Source organism: Mesocricetus auratus, unplaced genomic scaffold (assembly GCF_017639785.1).
Source record: "Mesocricetus auratus isolate SY011 unplaced genomic scaffold, BCM_Maur_2.0 Super-Scaffold_100022, whole genome shotgun sequence".
Classification (NCBI taxonomy): Eukaryota; Metazoa; Chordata; class Mammalia; order Rodentia; family Cricetidae; genus Mesocricetus; species Mesocricetus auratus.
This window is the reverse complement of record NW_024429203.1, coordinates 32840675-32863745: the sequence shown is the minus strand read 5'-3', so window position 1 is coordinate 32863745 and position 23071 is coordinate 32840675. Positions and strand designations below refer to the sequence as shown.

The 23071-nt window shown below is 44.4% G+C and overlaps 1 protein-coding gene across 1 annotated transcript in view; it reads right to left on the bottom strand.

The window, feature by feature from the left end:
* Window positions 1-5942: 5942 nt before the first annotated feature.
* The window catches only part of Gldn (gliomedin), a 47624-nt gene continuing 30495 nt past the window's right edge, over window positions 5943-23071 (bottom strand). The window contains exons 5-10 of the mRNA XM_005069550.3: window positions 17348-17494; window positions 16120-16248; window positions 15177-15260; window positions 14876-15001; window positions 13814-13964; window positions 5943-10520 (exon numbers count right to left, since the gene is read on the bottom strand). Coding sequence (XP_005069607.1) covers window positions 10031-10520; window positions 13814-13964; window positions 14876-15001; window positions 15177-15260; window positions 16120-16248; window positions 17348-17494 — 1127 coding nt within the window. The 3' untranslated portion in view covers window positions 5943-10030. The remainder of the gene's footprint in view (window positions 10521-13813; window positions 13965-14875; window positions 15002-15176; window positions 15261-16119; window positions 16249-17347; window positions 17495-23071) is intronic.

The following is a 23071-nucleotide window of genomic DNA, read 5'->3' as shown; positions in this document are numbered from 1 at the left end:
CATAACACATCTACATAATGTTCCACCCAGACACTTAACAAATACATATTTAGCACAACATAGAAACCTCTCTAAAAGAGACCCCATGCCGGGACACAAACCTTAATAAATACAGTAAAATTTAAATTTCATGTATCCTAGCCAACCATTATGTAATATAATTGAAAATCAACGGCAAACAAAACTAATAAGGTCCAAGAAATCAAGAAAGAAAAATGTCCTGGAGCCAAATGAAAATAAAAACACAATACAACAAAACTGGGACACATTTCTAAGAGGAAGTTTATGGCTTGCTCTAAGTACATTAAAAAATTAGAAAATACTAATAAATGATTTAATGTTACAACTCAAGAATTTGGAAAAAAAACAAGAACCAACCCCAAACCCAATAGATGGCAACAAGTTATAACAAAGATCAAATTAATAACATTTAAATAAAAAGTTGTTTCTTTGAGAAGAAAAACAAGATCAAGAGACCTTTGGTCCAAGTAACAACAACAAAAAAGAATACAAGTTAACAAAGTCAGAAATGAGCAGGGAAACATTACAGCAAATTCTAAAGAAACACAGACTGTTATAAGGAAAAACCTAAAAAAAACCTACTATACTTCATTAAATTGGAAAACCTGAAACAAAAAGATGAGTTTCTTGGTTCATCCAAACTACCAAAGTTAAACTAAGATTAATAACCTAAACAGACCCCAAAGACAAGAGGAGACCGATATAGTAATGAAAGGCCTGCTGTCTAAAGAAACTCAGTCCCAAATGAATTCACAGCAGAATTCTACCAGACTTTCAAAGAACTACAACTAGTACTTCTTAAATTATTCAAAAAATGTAAGTGGAAGGATCACTCCCAAATTGGTTGTCAGTTTTATTCTAATACCCAAACCAGGTAAAGACATAGGAGGGGGAAAACAGCAAACAGAATACAGGCACATATGATCACCATAGTCAAGTTGGCTTTCCCTAAAGTGCAGGGTTGCTTCAACATAGATAAATCAATAAACACACTTTTTGAAGATGATATATAGTATTATATATAAATGATCCCAAAAGGTTCCACCAAAAAAACTAGAAATAAAACAGTTTCAGCAAAATGGCAGGGTACAAGATCAACTTATAAAACTTATAGCCTTTCTATACACCAACAAGAAGCATATCGAGAAAGAGATCACAGACACATTCCCATTTGCAAGAGTATCAAAGACAGTAAAATATCTTGAAGTAAGCCTAACTAAGGAGGCAAAAGACCTCTACAATGAAAACTTTTTTAAAGAAAAAAATTGAGAAAATAGACATTTAAAGTAGAAATCATATTGTAAAAATGACCATCCTACCTAAAGCAATTTACAGATTCAATGCAATATCAATCAAAATGTCTACAACATTCTTCATAGAAATAGAAAAAAAACCCTAATTTGTATGGAACCATAAAAGACCCTACACAGCAAAGCAATCTTGAACAAAATGAAAATACTGGAGGAGTTGCCATTCCAGACCACAAAATCCATTGATAGAGCTATAGTACTGGCACAAAGCAGACATGTAGACCAATGGAGTGAAAAGAAGACCTAAGCTTGAGTACAACCATCTGATATTTGACAGAGAGGCAAAAACCATGCATGAGAGAAAATCAGCATCTTCGATAAACGATGCTGGAAAAACCAGATGTCCAGATGCATGGAGAGTGATGTTATTGTATTTTAATTAAAATGTATTTTTTAAATGTAGAAACAAGAGAGAGGGAAGGAGGGAGGGAGGGATGGGGAAGGGAGGGACACACACACACACACACACACACACACACACACACACACACACACACACACACACACAGAGTATATATTAAAGACTTGGGTTCCCCAAAGGAGGAACATTCACATCGCAAGGACATTAGTTCAACTATGTTCATAACAACATTATTCATAATAGCCAGATTTTGTAAACAACCTAGATGCTCCTCAACTGAAGAATGGATAAAGAAAATGTGGTATATTTAAACAATGGAGTGGTAAGAAACAATGACATCCTAAAATTTGCAGGCAAATGGATAGAACTAGGGAAAAAAAACCTTCCTAAGTGAGGTAACCCAGACCCAGAAAGACAAATATAGTATGTACTCACTCATAAGTGGATACCAGACATAAAGCAAAAGATCCCAGCCTACAATCCACAACCCCAGAGAAGCTAGAACCCTCTTCCAAAACAGGTGGAAGCAGATGCAGAAATTCACAATTAACCATTGGGCCAACTTCCTGGAGTACAATCAAAGTGAGGGAGGACAAAAATCAAGACCATGATAGGGAAACCCACAGAATCAGCTGACCGGAGATAGTGAGAGATCACAGACTCTGGTCTGACATAAGACAGAACTAGACTCCTTTAATATAGGTGACAATGGTGCAGCTGGGACAATATATGATGCCACTGGCAGTGGGTCCAAGATCTAACTCTAATGCACAAACTGATTTAGTGGAGCCCGTTCTATATGGAGAGATACCTTGCTCAGCCTAGACACAGGGGTGTGGAAGGGTGGGAAAGTGTCTTGGTCCTGCCTCAACGAGATGATGGGAAAAGATATTCAACCCCACATCTGACAAAGGGCTGATTTCCAAAATATACAAAGAACTCAAGAAGCTACTCACCAAAACACCAAATACTCCAATTAAAAAGTGGGGTACTGAACTAAGTAGAGAATTTTCAATAGCTGAATCTAAAATGACTGAAAGAAATTTTAAAAAGTGCTCAGCATCCTTAGCCATCAGGGAAATGCAAATCAAAACAACTCTAATATAACATCTTGTTCCTGTCAGAATGGCTAAAATCAAAAACACCAACGACAATTTATGCTGGAGAGGATGTGGAGAAAGGAGAACACTCCTATACTGCTGGTGAGAGTGCAAACTCGTACACCCACTTTGGAAATCAGTATGGAGATTCCTCAGGAAAATGGGAATCAGTCTACCACAAGATGTAGCAATTCCACTCTTAGGCATATATCCAAAAGATACAAATTCATACAACAAGGACATCTGTTCAACCATGTTCATAGCAGCATTATTTGTAATAGCCAGAACCTGGAAGCAACCTAGATGCCCCTCAACTGAAGAATGGATAAAGAAAATGTGGTACATTTACACAATGGAGTACTACTCAGCAGAAAAAAAAAAACAATGGAATCTTGAAATCCACAGGCAAATGGATGTCACTAGAAGAAACCATCCTGAGTAAGGTAACCCAGTCACAAAAAGACAAACATGTATGTATTCACTCATATATGGATTTTACACAAAGAGAAAAGGATTACCAGCCTACAATCCACACCTCCAGAGAAGCTAGGAAACAAGGAGGACCCTAAGAGAGACATATGTGGTCCCCTGGAGAAGGGGAAAGGGACAAGATCTCCTGAACTAATTGGGAGCATGGGTAGGGGGAAAGGAAGAGGGAGTTAGAAGAAAGAGAAGGGGAAAAGAGGAGGGGAGAGGAAGATAGGAGAGAGCAGGAAGAACGAGTCAGGGGAAGAATAGAGGAGAGCAAGAAAAGAGATACCATAATAGAGGAAACCATTATAGGTTTGAAGAGAAATCTGACACTAGGGAAATGTCCAGCCATCTACAAGGTTGACCCCACTTAACAATCTAAGCAATGGTGGAGAGACTACCTTAAATCCCATTCTCTGATAATGAGATTGCTACCTTAAATGCCATCCTAGAGCCTTCATCCAGTAGCTGATGGAAGCAGAAGCAGACACCCACAGCTAAACACTGAACTGAACTCTGGAATCCATTTGCAGAGAGAGAGGAGTGATGAACAAAGGGGTGAAGACCAGGCTGGAGAAACCCACAGAAACAGCTGACCTGAACAAGGGGTTGCTCATGGACCCCAGACTGATAGCTGGGTGTCAGTTTGGAGGTCTGGTTAATCGATGGGGCCTCTGGTAGTGGATCAGTATTTATCCTTAGTACACAAATGGACTTTGGGAGTCCATTCCACACAGAAGGATATTCTCTCAGCCTAGACACATGAGGGAGGGTCTAGGCCCTGCTCCAAATGATATGACAGACTTTGAAGATCTCCCATGGAAGGTCTCACCCTCCCTGGGGAGCAGAAAGGGGATGGGATAGGGGGGGGTCAGTGCAGGCCAGGGGAGGAGGAGAGGGAGGAGGAACTGGGATTGACATGTAAAACAAGCTTGATTCTAATTTAAATTAAAGGCGGAAAAAAGTAAAGTTCAAAAGGTATAAATAAAAAAAAACAAGGTTTTCAGGCTTTAACAGATATAAACACAGGCTTCACAGTTAAATTTTACTTTTAAATCAATGCTATTATTTAAATAACTAAATTTTTTATTGTTTTGAAGCAGGGTTTCTGTATGTAGTCCTGGCTGTCCTGGAGCTCACCATGTAGAGCAGGCTATCCTGGAACCTTGGCTTATAGGTGATGACTACCTAGTGGGGGTTACTTTGAAAGGATGAAGAAGGGTATCCCATGGGGGTGATGTGTTTAGAGTAATAGGTACTGCTGGGCTACAGCCAAGTCATCGGGAAATGTTTTTGGTGAGGAGTTCTCTCTGCCTGGGGAGGAAGGGAACTCTCTACATACAATTTAAAAAGGAGTGTCCCCTAGCTGGGCATGATGCAATGGCCCTATCCTGTGACTGGGACACGGTTCCTTGGTAGATAAGCTTAGCATCCTAAGTTTGTCACCCAGGGTTCAGACTTGTAGGCAGCTGAACCATTCACAAGCTGAAATTTGAGTGAGGACAGAAGAGACCATTCATTAGTGAAGAGCCTGCTCTGCTCTTGCAGAGGACCTAAGGTTCAAGGCTGTCTGGAACTCCAGCTCCTGGGGACCTGAGACCTGGGCTCGGCAGGCTCCTGCGTGCGCGAGCACGCACACACACACACACACACACACACACACACACACACACACACACACACACAATTTAGAAAGTTAAAAAAGAAACTGAATTGAAACAACTTCACTTGTCAAGGTTGACCGTTAACCGTTTATTAGGAGGGAAAAGAAGTGAAGCCCAGAGATTGATTCCATCTATATTTTATTATTTTTAATTAATTTATTATTGTTTAGTGTGCATTGGTATTTTGCCTGCATGTACATCTGAGTGAGGGAGTCCGATAACCTGGAACTGGAGTTTCAGACAGTTCTGAGCTGCCATGTGGGTGCTGGGAATTGAACCCCAGGTCCTCTGGGAGAGCAGCCAGCGCTCTTAACCACTGAGCCATCTCTCCAGCCCCTCATCCTTATTTAAAAACCACCTCCAGCAGTTACAAGGTATTTGAATTGCATGCAAAGTCTGGATGGCCCACTTACAGGTACAAGAATATTATTATTTTGGACTTCCGTTTTGTGCCAGTTCCGTTATGAAGGTCAAAAGCAGTGCACACTGAGCGGATCAGGGGCAGAGAGCTACCAGGAAGCTCCACAGGCATCGGGTTCTCGAACTGCTTTTCATCTAGCTGAGGCAGTCTCCGTGTGAACTCACTGCATAACTAAGGGACTATTTTTTGGTGGATTGACATTGGTATCTGCCTTATCAAACCAGACAGTACATGGAAGTTAGTGACATTGTGCCCCTGTTTTAGGAACAGAACAATTCTAATTTCTCAGGAATTGTAGTTCTCAGTGCATTCCACACAGAAGGGTACGTAAGAGTCCTAGTCAGGGTTTCTTTTTTTTTTCTTTCTTTTTTTTGTTTTTTGTTTTTTGTTTTTCCAGACAGGGTTTCTCTGTGGCTTTGGAGGCTGTCCTGGCCCTAGCTCTGTAGACCAGTCTGGCCTTGAACTCACAGAGATCTGCCTGCCTCTGCCTCCCAAGTGCTGGGATTAAAGGCGTGCGCCACCAACACCCGGCCTCCTAGTCAGGGTTTCTATTGTTGCAATGAAACACCATGACCAAAAAGCAAGTTGGGGAGGAGAGGGTTTATTTAGTTTACACTTCCACATCATTGCTCATCATTGGAGGAACCCAAACAGGGCAGGATCCTGGAGGCAGGAGCTAATGCAGAGGCCATGGAGGATGCTGCTTACTGGCTTTTTCCCATGGCCTTTCTCAGATTGCTTTCTTACCATTCACTAGAAAAAATGCCTTACATGCTTACCTACAGCCAGAAAATCTATGAAAGCATTTTCTTAATTGAAGTTCTCTCCTCTTAAATAACTCAAGCTTGTGTTAAGTTGACATAAAACTAGCCAGCACAGTAGACTATTATTCTTTTTTAGACTATTATTCTTTTTCTAAGGAACTGAGACTTGTCCAAATTCATACAAATCTAGTTTTTTTAAATAGTTATTTTTATTCTTGACCCCAGATAGCTTTTCAGTTCCCTTGCCCTGCAAATCTCTACTGTGTTTACATCTGTGTGTACCCAATTCTATGATGTCTATTCTTAGTTGTCAGCTTGTCACATCTAGGAAGAGGGAACCCCAAATGAAGAATTGCCTCCATCATATTAGCCTACAGTCACATCTGTGAGGAATTGTTTGGAGCGATGACTTAGGTCAGCCCACTGTGGTCTGTGCACACTTGGGCATGTGGTCCTGTGTCATGGGAGAAAGTTGGCTGAGTTGGCAAGTCGGCAAGGATTGAACAGCATCCCTCCATGTCCCTCTTAGCTTCCCAATATAATGGGCTGTAGTGTAAGCTGAAATAAACCCTTACTCCTCCAAGTCACTCTTGGTCAAGATGAGTATCACAGCAACAGAGAACATACTAAAAGAGGTTTGGTTCCTAGTTATCCATTTCCTATGTTTTCCTATAGCAGCAACAGTCCATGTTAATGATTGCCCAGTGTTCAGGAAGAACTAGCAAACAAAGTTTCTACAGAGAAACTACCAACATAATTCTACCTCAGTGTTGATCTGAGTTGTTTTTCATATATCTCTCTAGTTGTGTATATACATATATACACACACATATATGTAAAAATAGCAATATGCTTGTTTCCACATGTGATTATGATCATGATAATTTATTTTACTAATTACAATTGTTATTTGTCATTTGAAATCTGTGGTTGCAGTTGGGAACTATGTGAGAAACAAGGCCACACGGCACTGATGAAAACTGAAAAACTCTGTCCCTCCCTTCCCCTTCAGGTCGCTCTGCACCACATAGGCAAAGTTCATGTGTACTTTGTATGGCTGGGACACAATGGCTGAGCTGACTTTCCAAGAATTGTGCCTTCTCATTTGACATTTCACCTGTTGATTTTGAGAGTAAGAAGACCCGTGAAGGAACCCGAGACCGGAACTGATCTGAAACATTCAGCCTGAAATGCTTCCCCTGTCCCATCACCTCTGCCTCATGGTACATCCAGACCAGAGTCACCTCTGCAACATTAGTTGGACTCTGTATCAGTTAAAGTGCTTTGGTATATAGCGTCTAGTCTCACTTCGAAAGTATGATTTCTAGTAGGATGGTCTCTACTTTAGATTTCAGAAGAATTCAAGAATTATTTGATTTCATATAGAGATGCTTTAGTAGTTCTAAATGCTAAGTTCTGACTATAAGTGATGGTGGGGTTGATTAAAATAATATCTTGATTTAAAAGCACAAGGCTGTGCCTCCTATTATCACAGTGAGCCTGAAATACCTGTGCGTATGTGTGCACATGTGTGCATGTATGTGCTGTGTGATATAGAAAAAGTACTGTTTACAAGAAAAAAGTAGAATCTTAATTCTTCTTCTTCTGTAAAGACAAACTGCCATTAAGCATCTTACTTGTTCTAGTCCTACCATACCATAACAAAAGAAGAAACAGTGACAAAAAGAATCAAACAATAATTGTAGTGTGAACTTCTCTATTGGTGAGTGTATGATTCCTCACCACAATTAAGAGAGACAAAGAGCCACTTGTCTGGGGCCCAGCACTCAGTAAGCTGACATAGGAAGATCACTTGACCCCAAGAGTTTGAGATCAGCCTGGGCAAACACAGACCCTGTTAAAAACAAACAAACAAACAAACAAAAACAGACTAAGATAGTTGATAGTTCAGATACCAAAACTATGTGAACTAATTCAATAACTATTTCACTTGTGATATATGTACAGTTAGTATTGTATCTATCCTCAGCAATACTACTAATAGAAAGGGAAGCCGGGCGGTGGTGACGCTCGACTTTAACCCCAGCACTCGGGAGGCAGAGGCAGGCAGATCTCTGTGAGTTCGAGGCTGGGCTGAACTGGACAGCCTTCAAAACAATACAGAGAAACCCTGTCTAGTAAAACCAAAGGGGGGGGGAGAAAGGGAATCATGTTTATATCCACATCTACTGTACTCAGAAACAATACCACATATTTGAATACTTTAAAGGAACAATAGCATTCATTAGACACACTTGCAACAACGGAATCTGAGAGAATATCTTTAAAAGCTGTGACGACTGGCAGAACCAACCAAATGGAGACATGAAGAAGCTTTGGGACCATCACCTTGAGAACTCAACAAGGGACCCAATCACGGTTGCCTGGGTGTTTCCAGAGGTCGGGAAAATTTAAATAGTTAAATGTGCACACTCCGAGTCTTAAAGTGCTTCTGTTAAAAAATGAAACCAGGTCATGGGGCCACTGAGAATGGGTTTGGACCCAGAGAAACTATTTCAGAACACACACACTGGAACAAATTGCTGTCCAGTTTTCCCTGGGTAGTTTCTCTTCCTGTCTTCAGAGTGCTATGAAATTCCCGACCCCCTCTTGACCTCCATGCCCCATGCCTTCTGCCCAAGGGTTTGGCAGAAAACATGTCCGTTTAAGGGTGCGTAGGAGTCAATTAAACTAGGTCATTTTCTAATATTCAAGAGGAACAGATCAAACCTTGAGAACCATTTGGGCCCTGGCTGGATGGAGGTTCATGTACTTCACTTGGTGCTGTTCTTAGCTTTCCCTCTGTCAAAACTCAAGCCACATAAAATACCACTTCTCAGTTTGAACAGGACCTGGGGCATCAGCCCTTTCAGGAATCTGGCTCACTCTGTGCCCTAGAATAATAAGGTCAGCATCTTTTCTCTTTCTTTCTGTAAAGGGTAGTAATGTTTCGGGACTTTCAGAACTGCTGTGATTCACTGCTGTTGTGGTCTGCAGGATGAGTCTTAGGCACAGGAACGTGATGCCCCTTACAGCAACGGGAGACAGGCTGCTTTATGCCGCTTACAGCAACAGGGGACTTGCTGGCTTCGGCCTTTGAGCCAGTTGCCTTCCCTCCTTCTAACTGCACATGGTGCTTTGCTTTGGAGAAAACCATCATGCTTCCATGGCTCTAACCAGATGATTGCCCACTGAGTGTTTAATGCTCTGATAGCAACCCCATAGCCTCAGCAGAAGTGGCTGTGAGCTGGGGAATCCGTGTTTATGCTCCCCAGTAACAGACATGATCAGAAATTGACAGACACCTAGAAGGGCTTGATGTGGTTTCACTTAGAGACCTGCAGCTACCCATGTTTTTTTTTTTCTTGGATTTGTACTGTAGGGCTGAAAACAGTCACCATTCTGTGGCGGCAGGTGCATATTCAGAGAAAAATAACAAATGATGGAAAACATGGTACCTTAGAAGCCTTAAGAGTCAGTGTGCCTACTCTAGATACCAAATGTAAGTCATTACAGATGTGTTCATCCCTCAAGCTGCAGAGAACTTGCTTATATGTAAAGAAAAAAAAAAGGAAAGCAATCTAATATATAACCAGCCAAGAATCACACAATTTCATGCAGATAGAGGACATTGCTATCAACATACTCAGATGTTTCATATTACCAATGGGAAAACTAAGGCCCAATGAAGAGCGCCAACTTGCTGAGTTTGGGGAGGAATCATGAGATCTCAGCCATTTCTGTTTCCAATCTGTAGCTATCTAAGTAACCCTGTTTGAAGGGACTTACTGACAGCGCAAGTGCCTGAGGCGCGGGCTCATGCCCCAAGAACCCGGACATCCTTTACAGACAAGCTTTCTGTTGGGCTGGAACCGCCCGAGGAAACACATGGAGTGTAACGAAGAAGCAGGAGACAGCCTATCGCTGACTCGCTGCTGCTGCTGCTGCTGCTGCAAACCACACAGGATAAAGCATCAGGTGGCCATCTTCCCACGAATATAAGTGCTGATCCCTCATGTTGTATGATAACATGGCAAGAACAGACGGGGATGTCCTGAGGTCAAAGTTTGCATCAATCTGTTTTCCTCCCAACAGATCAAAGGCAAACGTGACCCTCGTATCTTTGGTGTCGGTGACGTAGAGGATCCCTTGAGCAATGAAGGCGTTGCCAGCCTTGGATTTGGGGTATGTGGTATTGATGTGTTGCAACACAGAGAATGTCCTCTCGTCCAGCTGTGCTACCAGGATGCTTGAGCCATCCACACTTGAAGCGTAGATAATCCAGACGCCCTTCTCATCCACAGCTATGTTGAAGTAAGTCTTGGAATTTGCAAAGAGGTATTTTCGATCAAAATACAAAGCATTTTCAAGCTTCAGGGTTTGGGGTGTCTCTTTGCCAAATTCAAATCTGAAATGTGTTTTTAAAAAATGCGTTAGAGTTGGGTAACCATATCTGTGAATACAAGTCTTTTGTTAGGCTCCTATAAAACTGAGGTAGCAGGGCCAATGTTTTCTGTTGCCAAGAAGCTCCAGGCAATTTCTCTTCTACTTGCCCTTCAATGGTGTTCTGGGCAGTAAGGATGTGAAGTGACTAGCCTGGGCTATCAGAAGCAAAGGGAGGACCATCCTCAGATTAGCAATGTAGCTGAGGATGGCCTTGAACACCTAATCCTCCTGCTTCCACCCAAGTGCTAGGATTAGAGGCAGCACCAACAAGCCTAGCTTCTGTAGTGCTGAATATCAAAGTCAGAGCTTCAGATACTCTCTCAATTGAGACACATCTCTAGGCCCTAAATTGGGGCTTTAATACTCCCAAGTTTTCTGGATATTCCATGCCTTTTTTTTTTTTTTAGTTTGAAAAGAGAAAAGTCACTGAGAAAAGATGTAGCGAAGGCTGTGAAGACATTTTTCTTGTCTGCTAGGGGCTGATAAATACCACAACGGCATGGAATTCCATATCCCCCAGCTTCTGGGGCCTGATTTCTCAAACTCCAAACCGAAATAGTATCAAAAAAGTGAATTATGATTGGAGTACACCTAAATCCGAGAGCAAGTCTATATAGGATATTAGGCTAAAAGAAAACACCAGAGGGCGCCATTGAGCAACAGACCGCAGAAGGCAAGGCGTATGTGACTGTGATGGGCATTTAGGAAGCACGGCAAACAGAAACAGACTAGAAAACCTGAATGAGGCTGGAAAGCGTCCTGAAAAGAGCCAACACATGGGAAGGGCTCTGCAGAACCGGCTCCCGAATGCTGGAATCCGGTGCTGCTCTCTAGCCCCATAGGCATGGGCGAGGTGACTGCCCTACAGAAACAGCCGGCTTTGATTCAGTCTTATATCTCCTTGATCAAGCTTGTGGCTTGATACAGATCTAGGCTTAGGACAGGTTCCCTACCCAGTCAGCTCGCCCAAGTCTGGTAGTGGTACAGGACTATAATCTCAAGTACTAGGGATGATCGTTAAATGAAAAACTCCAGTGACCATTTTTTTTTTCCTAGCTTCAGCTAACTCTATCTTGGATTTCACCTCTTTGCTCCCTAGCCCCAGCTGGGTACATCAGGCTATGCAGAACATTCTTGGATACCTTGGAGGCCCTTTGTTTTACAACATAAATCGTTTTATCAACTGAACTGAAACCTTTGAAAATTTTGGCCTTCTGCCCACCTCTGGTATGACAAAAGTGTGGGTTTTCTTCATAAATCCTATCCTGCCTTGCTTAGGGAGGAGAGTTCTTTGTGGCAGGAGTCAGTTCTTGGTCACAAGCCTACATAAAGAACTCTTATTTGGCCTTATACTTGCAGCGATAATGTAAGCTTCTCTAGGGTCTATAACAGTAAATTCAAGGCCTTCCTGGCCCACACAGAGAATTTAAGAGCAGCCTAGGCAACTTGGCAAGACTACTACAGAGTGCTGTGCTCTGAGTTTAACAGCTGTTGTCTGCATGACCTCGAACCCTGCGACTGGGCCTGTCGACTTTGGACACATTCCTTCCTTGTGGTGATATTTTAATAATGATCTAACAAGAAAAGCTGTCTGAAGATCAGAGTGCAAAGTTTGCCACACTAGCTAGCCATAGAAGCCAGGCAGTGGTGGGCATACCTTTAATCCCAGTTCCCGGGAGACAGAGGCAGATGGATCTCTGTGTTCAAGGCCACCCTGGGCTACACAAGATTGAATCTGTCTATCTGTCTAAACGAGAAACAGCTCACGCAAAGGTGATCTCAGCTCTTGGGATCCCACACCTTTAATCCCAGCATTAGAGAGGAATGTAAGGCAGGAGGAGACAGGAGCTCAGTGCAGTCTGAGGTTTGATGGAGACAGTGCAGTCTGGAGATGCAGTCTAAGGACACGATCGCCCCTGTAGTCTGAGCATAGAGGTGAGAACTCTCTAGTGGCTGCTTTCCTTCTCTGGTCTTCAGCTTTAACCCCAATATCTGTCTCTGAGTTTTTATTATTAAGAACAATTAGAATTCATGCTACACTTTCTAGGTCATGGGGATCAGAAGCGTTGCTGAATCCTCACCCGAGTCTGTGGCCATTTGTCTGTAATTCTGCCCTGGTTGCATGTAGCCTTATGATCTGAGGAAATTCACTCACTGTCTTGGGGAGGGGAAGCTGGGGAGAGACTTCCTGGTGGTCTGACTTTTGGGGAGTCACTTGAGCTTTTAAGGTATGCCCAATAAATTCACTGGTTCCCCAAGTTGGACTTTAGTGACACCCCACTTCTGTGTGCTGCTGTTCCGTAAGGAGGTAGGTTATCGTTTACATTTCCCCAAGGAAAAAGAATTCTCACAATAAAAATAAAAAGTAGAAAGTAGAGAGGGGCTCTAGCTCACTGGTAAAGACTGTTTCTAGTACTGTGAGGCCCTAGTTTTGACCCATGCCTCAAAAATAAAAACCCCAGGCCCCGTTTTTAAAGAGCTCATTTCTCATTCTGGGGCCTCTTCACCCTGGAACTCCCCCACTCCAACAACTGTGGCCCAGTAGTCCTGGTAGACGGCAGCAGAGAGCTAGGGTTAAACAGACACCAGGCACCCATGGGTCCGGTAAGAAATCTGATCGGGAGGTAAATTCTTTCCTCTTTTGCCAGTAGCAGAGAGTTTGTCTCAAATGGGTGACCATCATCTCTTCTCCAGTCATCTTAGTCACCCATTTGGCTGGTGCCTGGTGCCTGTTTAACCAACTCACCCATTGCTCTATAAATAACCTAATAACTCATTGGCTCTCCAGACTGAACTAGGGTGGAATCACACTTCTAATCTGCCATCGGAACTCCAGAGGAGGGATAGATGTTGTTATGCCTCTCCCAGGGAAAGAATTTTGACAACTTGTCTCAAGAGAAAGGAGAAATAAGCGAGCCCCTGATGTCAGGGGATGGACCCTCGTGCTAGAAGGACTCCGACTCTGCGTACTTCCTATCTCAAAGGATGTGAGATGCCACACTCCTTGTCTCCTTCTCCCCACTTCTCATCTCCTCATGGGTGGACATCAGCAGCAAATGCACACCCCAGGCTGGGGCCAGGACATGGGGCTCCTTCACTGTATTCTGCCATTCCTTTAGGGGACAAACCCCCGATTGACCTACCTAGGTACATAAAGACCTGACACAACTGAAGAGCTGCAGAACACACACACAGTGGGTGCAGTATGAGACCCTTAAGGAGACACTGCAAGGCGCGGCGGTCCCGGTGGCTCACCTCACGATGGTGTTGGAGCCCCCCTTGTGGTAGTAGAGAGAGTTGTTGTAAACTGCATGCCCACAGCCATGGAAGTAATGAGGGAGGTGGATGAGGGTGAAGCTGCTGTTGAGAAGTGCTGGCAGGTCTTTGAACTCCTTCACCATGATTCCTGCACGAGGGAAGGAAGAGGGGGAAGCTGTTACCGTTACCCAGCAGCAACCACAGCCCAGCCCATGAAAAGCCAGGCCACTGAGAGAGCTTGCGTCGGGTCCCTCCTGTCCCACCCTATGTGTGTGTGAAGTCAAGCAGCACAATCCTATGTCGGGAACACACACATTTGGTACAGCTACTGCTTGCGGCTTCCCACCCCTTGTTACCCGCCAAGACCACTGCCACTCCTGTAGAGCATTTCTCTTTTCCTTTGAGGCCCAAACCCTCAGCTTGGGAGATGAAGGCTATTATTGCACTGATCAGTTTGTGGTGATAAAGCCAAGAAGCAGCTCTTAGCTTTTTGTCAACCAGTGTGTGTCCTGTCAGACCCTTCTGGAATGAGGCCATGTTACTACCACTGGCCACTTCAATCACATCCTTTGGGAACTGTATGACTGGACCTAAGTTCAGACGCAGGGAGGCTGTGAGATGACTCTCTGCCTTCCCTCTTGGGCTCTGTCCAACAAACATGTGAGAAATGTGGCCAAAAGTATTCTCATAGGATGGCATCAAACTCCAAGAACAATAGACAGTGCACACAGAATTTGTCTTTTATATCGAAGGCCATATCACCCCGAACACACCAGATCTCAGAGTCAGGTGGTTAGTACTCGTGTGGCATAATTTGTCTCTCCTATCACTTCCATGTTACTGTTTGGTTGATAAAACCTATAGATGTTGATTTCCTTCTGTCTATTGTGTTAAAACTGGATAGTTTACACTGCAGTGGTCGTGTCCCTAGGACTGAGCTGTGCTTTCTAAAATAAAGAGTCTTATACCAACACTAGTGGGGACCTCAGACGCATGGGTATGGATAAACCCGGAGGTAGGCGTTACAACACCAGACAGACCATCCCTGGGGGGAAGTACCTGAAAAATGTTCTGTCACCCAGATGCGCTCATCACTCTTGTTAGCAGACTCTCTTATCCAGGTCCCGAAAGTCTCCTTAACTTTTAGTACTCGGGCTGGGTTTCCAATGGAAGTGACCATGGATTCTGTTAGAAGAAAAGAAAGTTACCTACCTGACAGTTATGACAATCAATGCATCCAGTTTTGAATTGCCAAAGGATTCTTGTGTGTGGTGCTGAGGATTGAATCTAGAGCCTGTGGAGGCTGGTGAAGTACACTAGCAAGTAGGCACACCCAGCCTAGGGTGCCCAGGGTTTGTACCTGTTCGCAGAGAATGGCGTTCATTTGCCTTCTCATCCCCTTTCCCCACCAAGGTATCATCATTCGGTACGGCACACGTCTCTCCTAAAATGGCAACAGTCAAAGCAGAAGCTGTTGTCACAATGGGGTTATAGTAAAGATTTACGTCCATAGTCTCCACTTCCTAACATTGTCCCTCTTGGCTTAAGACAGGCAAGGCACTCTGGCTAACCACTCAAGTTCTAAATCCACTGTAGAAATGATTATTGTGATCCTTCTTTTCTAAGGAACTTTTGAACTGAACTGGGCCAGGTAGTTCCTTGGGTGTCTGTTTTCCATCTGTAAGCCAGACACAAGGATGCCAGCCCCCCAGGAGAGTCAGGGGAATCAGAAGAATTGCCTGCCACTCACTAAATGGTGGAGGACCTCAGACATAGCTTAGAGGTGGCAGATGTGGGACCCTGGGTTCAGCCCCCCCCCCTCACACCCTACTGACAGTGATGGAAATGCTATGATTACTCTCTGCAGGGAATTAACCAATTGGACTGCTCCACTGTCTTCCAGTTTTTCACTCTCTCAGGAACTTGTTGATCCAGTTAACAGCCTCACCCTCAAGATGCTGCCCTCGGGCAACCTAGTGACACTGTGTTCTTCAGTTATAACAGTAACTAAAAAAGAAACCAAATAAAACACTGCTCCAGAGACAGGGAGAGGTTTGTATGGCCAAGAAGAAAAACTGGTGTAGAGATAAGTGCAGAGAGAGGAGTGAGGGAGGGGTGACAGGTTCAGTGCTGGCCTGGCATAGTCCATATGCCTGGGGTACAAATTCAGACCTCCAGTGAGCATGTTGCAGGGAGGAATCCCATTTCGGACAAATTCTCCCTCTTTCAAAATTCTGTCACAAAGTCTGGAAGAGGTATCATTAACACAAGGAGTGGGTTCCTTGGGGGCAGGGCTTGGTGACCTGGACACTGGTTGCTGAACATGTTTGGCTGCCGTGGGCCTTTGGATCTTCTGGTTCCGGGAGGGCCTGGAGGCCCTGGGGGCCCAGGGGGCCCAGGGGGACCGGGTGGGCCTTGGTCACCTTTGGCACCTAGAGAGAAGGAAGGGGAGAAACTGGTAAAAAGTTTGTCACAGAGACAGATTCCCACTAGGGAAAGAGAAGTGATCAGCTCTGGAGTCCCACTGTGCACATCCCTTCCTAGAGATGGAACTACCATAGTAGGTCCTGATGATCCATTCTATGCAGGATCTGTACCTAGAGTCTTATCAATCTTCCTTCGTTCTTCCAAGGCCCTCAGTGGGGTGGGAATGGGATCCTCTCAGGAGAGTTCTGCTAGGGAGTAGTGGTTAAGGTCACAAGTGACATGAGCAGGATCCCAGCTCCAGGGTCTCTTAGCAGAGCCCGGCCTCAGTTACTGCGGTGCCAGGAGACCCAATTCTGATCTCTTAAAGCCCTGAAGGAACTCCTTTTTTCTTCCTCTCCTCTCCCTTCTCCGCCTCTCCCTCTTCTTCCTCTGCTTCCTCACCTAAGGAATTTAACTCAGGGCCTCTTGCAAACTAGGCAAGCACTTTGTTACTGAGCTACACCTTCGTTTTCTAAGGAACTTGGTTACTATCCAATCCCAGAGCCAAACAGAAAGGCTGTGAGATCCGTCCCCTATCATTTGAAATCCTCCTACAGGACACCAGCTAGGAGACACACTTCTGAGTGTAGTGGCACAGTCATGGGCCTAGTTAGACTCTGCCTCCATTCACGTTGTGACCTTGTCTTACCATGTAGTCAGACTTGAAGCAATCCTGCTGCCTCAGCCTTCCACACTTGGGATTTCAGGCTGGAGCCACCACACCCTGCCAGCTAGGGTAATGAGTTACATTTCTCATGCTAGATACCAGACTTACACTTGCCCACATGGGCAAGCATGCACAGCTCTGAAATTACAGAATGCCGTGCTAAGCATGGTGATACCTGGCTATAGTCCCAACAGGAGGACAGGGCAAGGTCAGTCTCTGCTGCACAGCGGGGTTCCAGGCTAGCCTGGGATACAGAAGACCTTGTCTCAAACAAACCGGGAAAGAAAGCATTCCAGAACATGCCGCAGAGAAGATCAAAGCCAGCAGAGCAGCCCCTGGGTTGGACGAGGCAGGTCGCCATGCCCTGGTGTCAGAAGACCCCACAGCAGGCAGCTTACCTGTGAGAAGCACGTCGTTGGATACATCTCCCTTGTCTCCCTTTTCACCTTTCTGCCCTGGCGGGCCGTCATTTCCAGGAGAGCCCATTTCACCAGCATCTCCCTTCTCTCCCCTTTCCCCTGGATTTCCTGTGGCTCCGGATAACCCTGCACGCGGGGAGGGGCAGGATGACATATTAACTTGTGCACACAATTCTGCTTCACTCTTTGTAGTGATTGTGCTTTTGTAGAGCAGTTTTGTAAAACAGCAAGAAACCCTTCACCACCCTTCCAGCGATGCAGCTCTATACTCATTATGGGATGGTTTCCTGGTGGCTCTGGGGGACAACTTTTAGGAAATCTGGCTAAGCTGCTGTGTTGAAGAATGAAGCGAGAGAGGAGGCAATGACAGTTCGAGTAAGACACCATCCCCATTAAGGTGAACGTGTCATTAAGAGGACCATCGGCATAGCCGCTGTCATCGACGCTCTTTATTTCTTACAACAGAATGAGTGGTGGGCTGGGCAGTCACTTCGGTCTCAGCAAAGTTGAAATGGTGACTGTAAGTGATGCTAAGCCAACACCAGAGGGCGGATGACCAGCTGCCGCCACTTCTTGCTGTACTTCCCTGCCATGATGGACTGTAACCTGCCACTGTCAGCCAGAATAGACCTTTAGTTCCTTAACGCTTCTGTCGGCTATTTTGTTGCAAGGACAAGAAACTATCAGAAAACATGGAGAGTAAGGTCAATGCATAACGGTTAATATCTACTGCCAATCAGCCTGGCTTCTCCAGGCTTGTTTTTTAATTTTGTTTGTTTGTTTTGTTACTGTTTTCTCTGTGACTCCACAGCCACCTTTACTGGGACTAGCCTAGTCCCACTGCTAGGGTAAGACTTTGTCAAGGCCCAGCCCCATCTCCCAGTCAAAAAACTAGAATTCAGCTTGCAGAGAAATTTTCTAAATGATAATTTGTAGACAAAAATAAATGACCATATTCCAAGTTCCCCTAAACGTGTTCTGCCTGACACTATAGACTTCAGAATTTGAGTTATTCAGTAAATGTAATTCAGTACATTGACAAATAAGGAAGAGCATATCTCAATGGGTGCCAAAGGGCATTTGATAGCATTTAGCATACAGTCTCAATGAAATCCTCACCAAACTAGGAATAAAGGAATTTCCTCATTCTGCAAGAGTCTGAGAATTTGACAGTTGACATACTCTTTTCCAGAGAAAGGCTACATATATGTCCCTTAAATCAGGAACAAGACAAAGTTAGTCACACTCACATATATGTCCCTTAATATCAGGAACAAGACAAAGCTAGTCACACTCATCATTTTTGTTTAATATTGTACTGGATGCAGAAAACATGATATTCCAGAGAAAAAGAAATAGAAGGCTCATCAACTGGGGAGTGGACATTAAAATTATCTTGATTTGAAGCTGGCCTGATTGTTTATGTAGAAAATTTTAAGAAATCCATTAAAAATAGTGACTTTAAGTCTCAAGTACACAAATGTCCTCGGGTTCTGCGGGAGGAAAGAGGGTGCACAAAGACCCTGACTCCTTATCTCCAGAAATGATTGTTCATTTTGATGAGCATCCCCTGAAGATGCTGCTTAATTGTGATGTTACTCAAAGTGAGATTGCAGTCATCAGGGAAGAGCCAGGCTCATCTGTTAATACAAGCACATCAATCCTCTCAAGGCCCAAACCAGAGATGATGTGGAATCTCCTGTCTTCTATAGTTACCTGCCCACTTCTTTTTTTTTTTTTTTTTTTTTTTTTTTTTTTTAGGAGACAGGGTTTCTCTGTATTTTTTGGAGGCTGTCGGTCCAGCCCGGCCTCGAACTCACAGAGATCCGCCTGCCTCTGCCTCCCGAGTGCTGAGAGCCCCACCGCCCAGCACCTGCCCGCTTCTTGTCTCATCTGTAGGCCCCATCAAAGTAACCCACCCCTCTCCCTATGTCCCATTCATTTGGTTGATTCCTGATTAGTCGATCTCCGGGGTGGCAAAGTGTTTCCTACAGTTTGTTTTAAGATTTCACTAAATAGCCCAGGCTGGCCTAGAACTCACAGCAATCCTCTTGCCTCCTCTTGGTATTCCTGGCATGCACTATCACACCTGGCTTTATATGAAGCTTCAGACTAACCCCAGGGCTCTGTACCTGCTAGATGAGTGCTCTACTAACTGAGTCATACCTCCAGCCCTCCCTCTAGTTTGAAAACCATGTCTGGAACAGCCTACCTTATGCTAACCATCATAGTTGTCCTAAAGCACCATTCCTTAACCTGTGGGTCATGACCCCTTAGGGGGGGTTGAATGACCTTTCACAGGGATTGCCTAAGACTGTCAGAAAACACTGATGTTTCCATTATGATTCATAACAGCAGAAAAATTAAAGTTATGAGGTAGCAATGAAAATAACTGTATTGTTGGGGGTTTCACCACAGTATGAAGACCTGTAATTAAAGGATCTCAGTGTTAGGAGAGTTGAGAAGCACTGTTCTAATACAAAAACTCCCAGGCTGGAAGGCACTGTGGAATTCATTTATACCAGTTCCTATCCAGCCATCAATCTTATCTGTGCTACCTGCTACTCAGTTGACTCTGTTTGTCTGAAACAGGGTCTATGTAGCCTTGGCTGTCCTGAAGCTTGCTCTGTAGACCAGGTTGGCCTTGAGCTCATGGAGATCTTCCTGCCTCCACCTTCCAAGTGCCAGAATTAAACATGTGCACCACCATGCCTGGCCATAGTTGGCTCATGTCCGGCCTTTCAATGAAGGAGGTTTTCACCTCAGATTACACCATGGGGGCTGGGATTTAGGTCAGTGGGAGAGTACTTGCCTAGCACGGGGCCCTGGATTCAGTCTCCAGAGTTACAGAAACATGAAATCAAAATGTAATGAAGAAAATACCACTGGCTAGATTCCAGCTAGTCATAACAAAAATCTAGAGCTGGGCCTGGTGGCACAGAGAGATTGGAGTTTTAAGATCATCATTGGCTATAGAGAATCTAAGGCAAGCCCGGGATACCTGTGACCCTGTCTCAGAAAACAGCAACAACTATTTAAATGACAAGTGTGAACTCCAGTACCACTGAGAGGACACAGTGGAGGAGGAAGTAAAGAGGGACAGGTGTCCCTCGCCAGCATGCAGGTGCTCTGCCGTGGAGTCTGCACCTACAATCAGAAGCAATGCAGTGACACTGTTGTTGAGAAAGGAGGCATGTTCAGGAGTCAGTCTTCACAGCTGTACTGAGAGGTCATAGCTCTGGGCCATTATTGCTCTGGGACACTAGGACTTCTTGCTGAAAAGTGGCAAAAGCTCTTATCTGGGCCCACTGTGTGAGAAGGCGTCCCTTTGTCAGGATTTTAAATAAGCAGTTTGGAATGTTATCTGAAGGAGTCAGAGGAGGGTGGTTGCTATAGAGTCCCGCCTGCACAATGTGCCAAGTGCTCCTGACACCTTCTAAAGATGCTGGACAGCCCACATACAGCAGCACTCAGGGAAATGGTGTGTGCGGCTTACAGCGCGGCCTTGCAGCCCTTTATTCTAACTCAAGAGTGTGTTATCTCTTCCTCATACACCTTTTATTACCCTTCTCAAGAAGGCCTTATGGGTAATAGGAAAAGGTTCATTTTGTGATACAGCCCTGACACAGGCAGTGTTTAGAGCTATCAGAGCCTTTGTTGAGGGTGTATTCTGCCTCATAGCTGGGGTGTGCATTTTTTTCAGCTTTTGGTAAAAGACAATGGGGAATGTTTGTCTACATGCAGTCTGTCTTTGCTGTGTGTGTGTGTCTGTGTGTACATTTGAAGGCCAGATGTTGATATCAGATATCTTCTTCTATCACTCTTTATCATATTGGTTATAATAATAACAATAATAACCCTGGGTATGATGGCACATGTCTTTCTTTAATCCTAGCACTTAGAAGACAGAAGCTGGTCACTCTCTGTGAGTTTGAAGTCAGCCTGGTCTACATAGTGAGTTCCAGGCCAACTGGGACTATGCAGAGAAACCCTGTCTCAAAAATCAAAAAGAAAACAAAAGATTGAACTCTGGTCGTCAGACTTGTACAGGAACTTAGCCACATCATTGGCCCCGTCATACATAGAGGTAGGGTCTCTTTACTGAACCTGGAGCTTGATGCTTTATCTGGGTTAGCTGGCCAGCTCCAGAGGAATCATCTGATTTCCCCTGCCACCCTCCAGCTAAGATTACAGGAATACACCATCACACCTACTTTTGTTTTTAACACGTGACAACACATCCTCTGCTGGCAATTCACCTTAGTCACCCATTGGTTCCACCCAACCACCATTCACTGTGTGCATCTTCTACCCCGATGCAGGTTAGGTCAGAGCTGCCAGCCCTGCACAGTGACACTGTAACATGGCATCGCTTGTCCCATGACTTCTCACTGGCTTTGAGTTACAATCTGCTAGAGAAGAAAGATCATGTTCTCCCACCTAGCTCTTGAGGGAGAAACGGCTCTCCTGTTTGCTTGTGGGGGGGTTGGCCATTCAAAACAGATAGTTCCACAAAGCCTGTGAAAGCTCCAGGCTGGGGTCAGTGTCACTGTCTTCACATCAGGGAGTGAGGGAGGACAATTTATTTTGGGTAGTGCCACCTGTCACCTGTCACTAAGGCAGGGGAGAGGGGTCAGAGGGTGTCATGCAAAACCCAATCTCAAGCCATGCATCAGAAGGAGAGCATTAGTTTTGGTTTTCTTTTTTTGCAGGGGGGCGTTGAGACAGGGTTTCTCTGTGACTTTGGAGGCTGTCCTGCAACTAGCTCTTGTAGACCAGGCTGGTCTCGAACTCAGAGATCCGCCTGCCTCTGCCTACCTAGTGCTGGGATATTGAAGGCATGTGCCACCATCACCGGCTATTTTCGAAGATTTGATATTTAGAGAAGACTTTATAACATTCACTCTTAGGTGAGAAAGCTACGAGACAGATGGAAAGAAAGCAAACACTTGGTTTTGAGCCCCTGGGATGTCAGACTACCTAGAAGATGCTGGTACATAACCGACAGTATCAAGTGGCTTATTCCTAATTCTAAAGCCAAGACACGGTTTCCAACCTCATGAGAGAAATTCCCACTCAGCTTCCTTTGGGTCAGGACTTCACATAAAAGAAAATAAATTAAGTGCAGAAAGACAATACAACATGCTCTCACTTGTGTATGGAGGTGAGGTTGATCCCAAAGGAGTAGGAATTAGAGTAGTGTTTGCCAAAACCTGGACAGGTTTGGAGGCACTGGAAAGGGAGTTTGATTTGTAGAGAGGTAAATGGGCAGAGGAGCAACTACACTATAGGAGCAAAATGGAGTAACAATAGTTGATGAATTGGAGGAGTTCTTAAAAATAGCCCACACAGATGACTTGGCATATTCCTAATACAAAGAAATTATGTAGTCTTTTTGAGACATAGTCACATGTAATTCAGGCTCTCCTTGAACTCATTGTATGGCCAAGACTGACTGTGAAACCTCAACTCTGCTTTCAGGAAGGTGGTGTGTGTGTGTGTGTGTGTGTGTGTGTGTGTGTGTGTGTGTGTGTGTGTGTGTGTATGTGTGTGTGTGTCCCAATTCTGCTTTCAGGAAGGTGTGTGGTGTGTGTATGTGATAATTAATATAACAATTGTCCTGATCTGACTATTACATCTTGTTTTGATGTATGGAGATATCACAGTATACCCCCATACTGTAATTGCAATTATATATGTTAA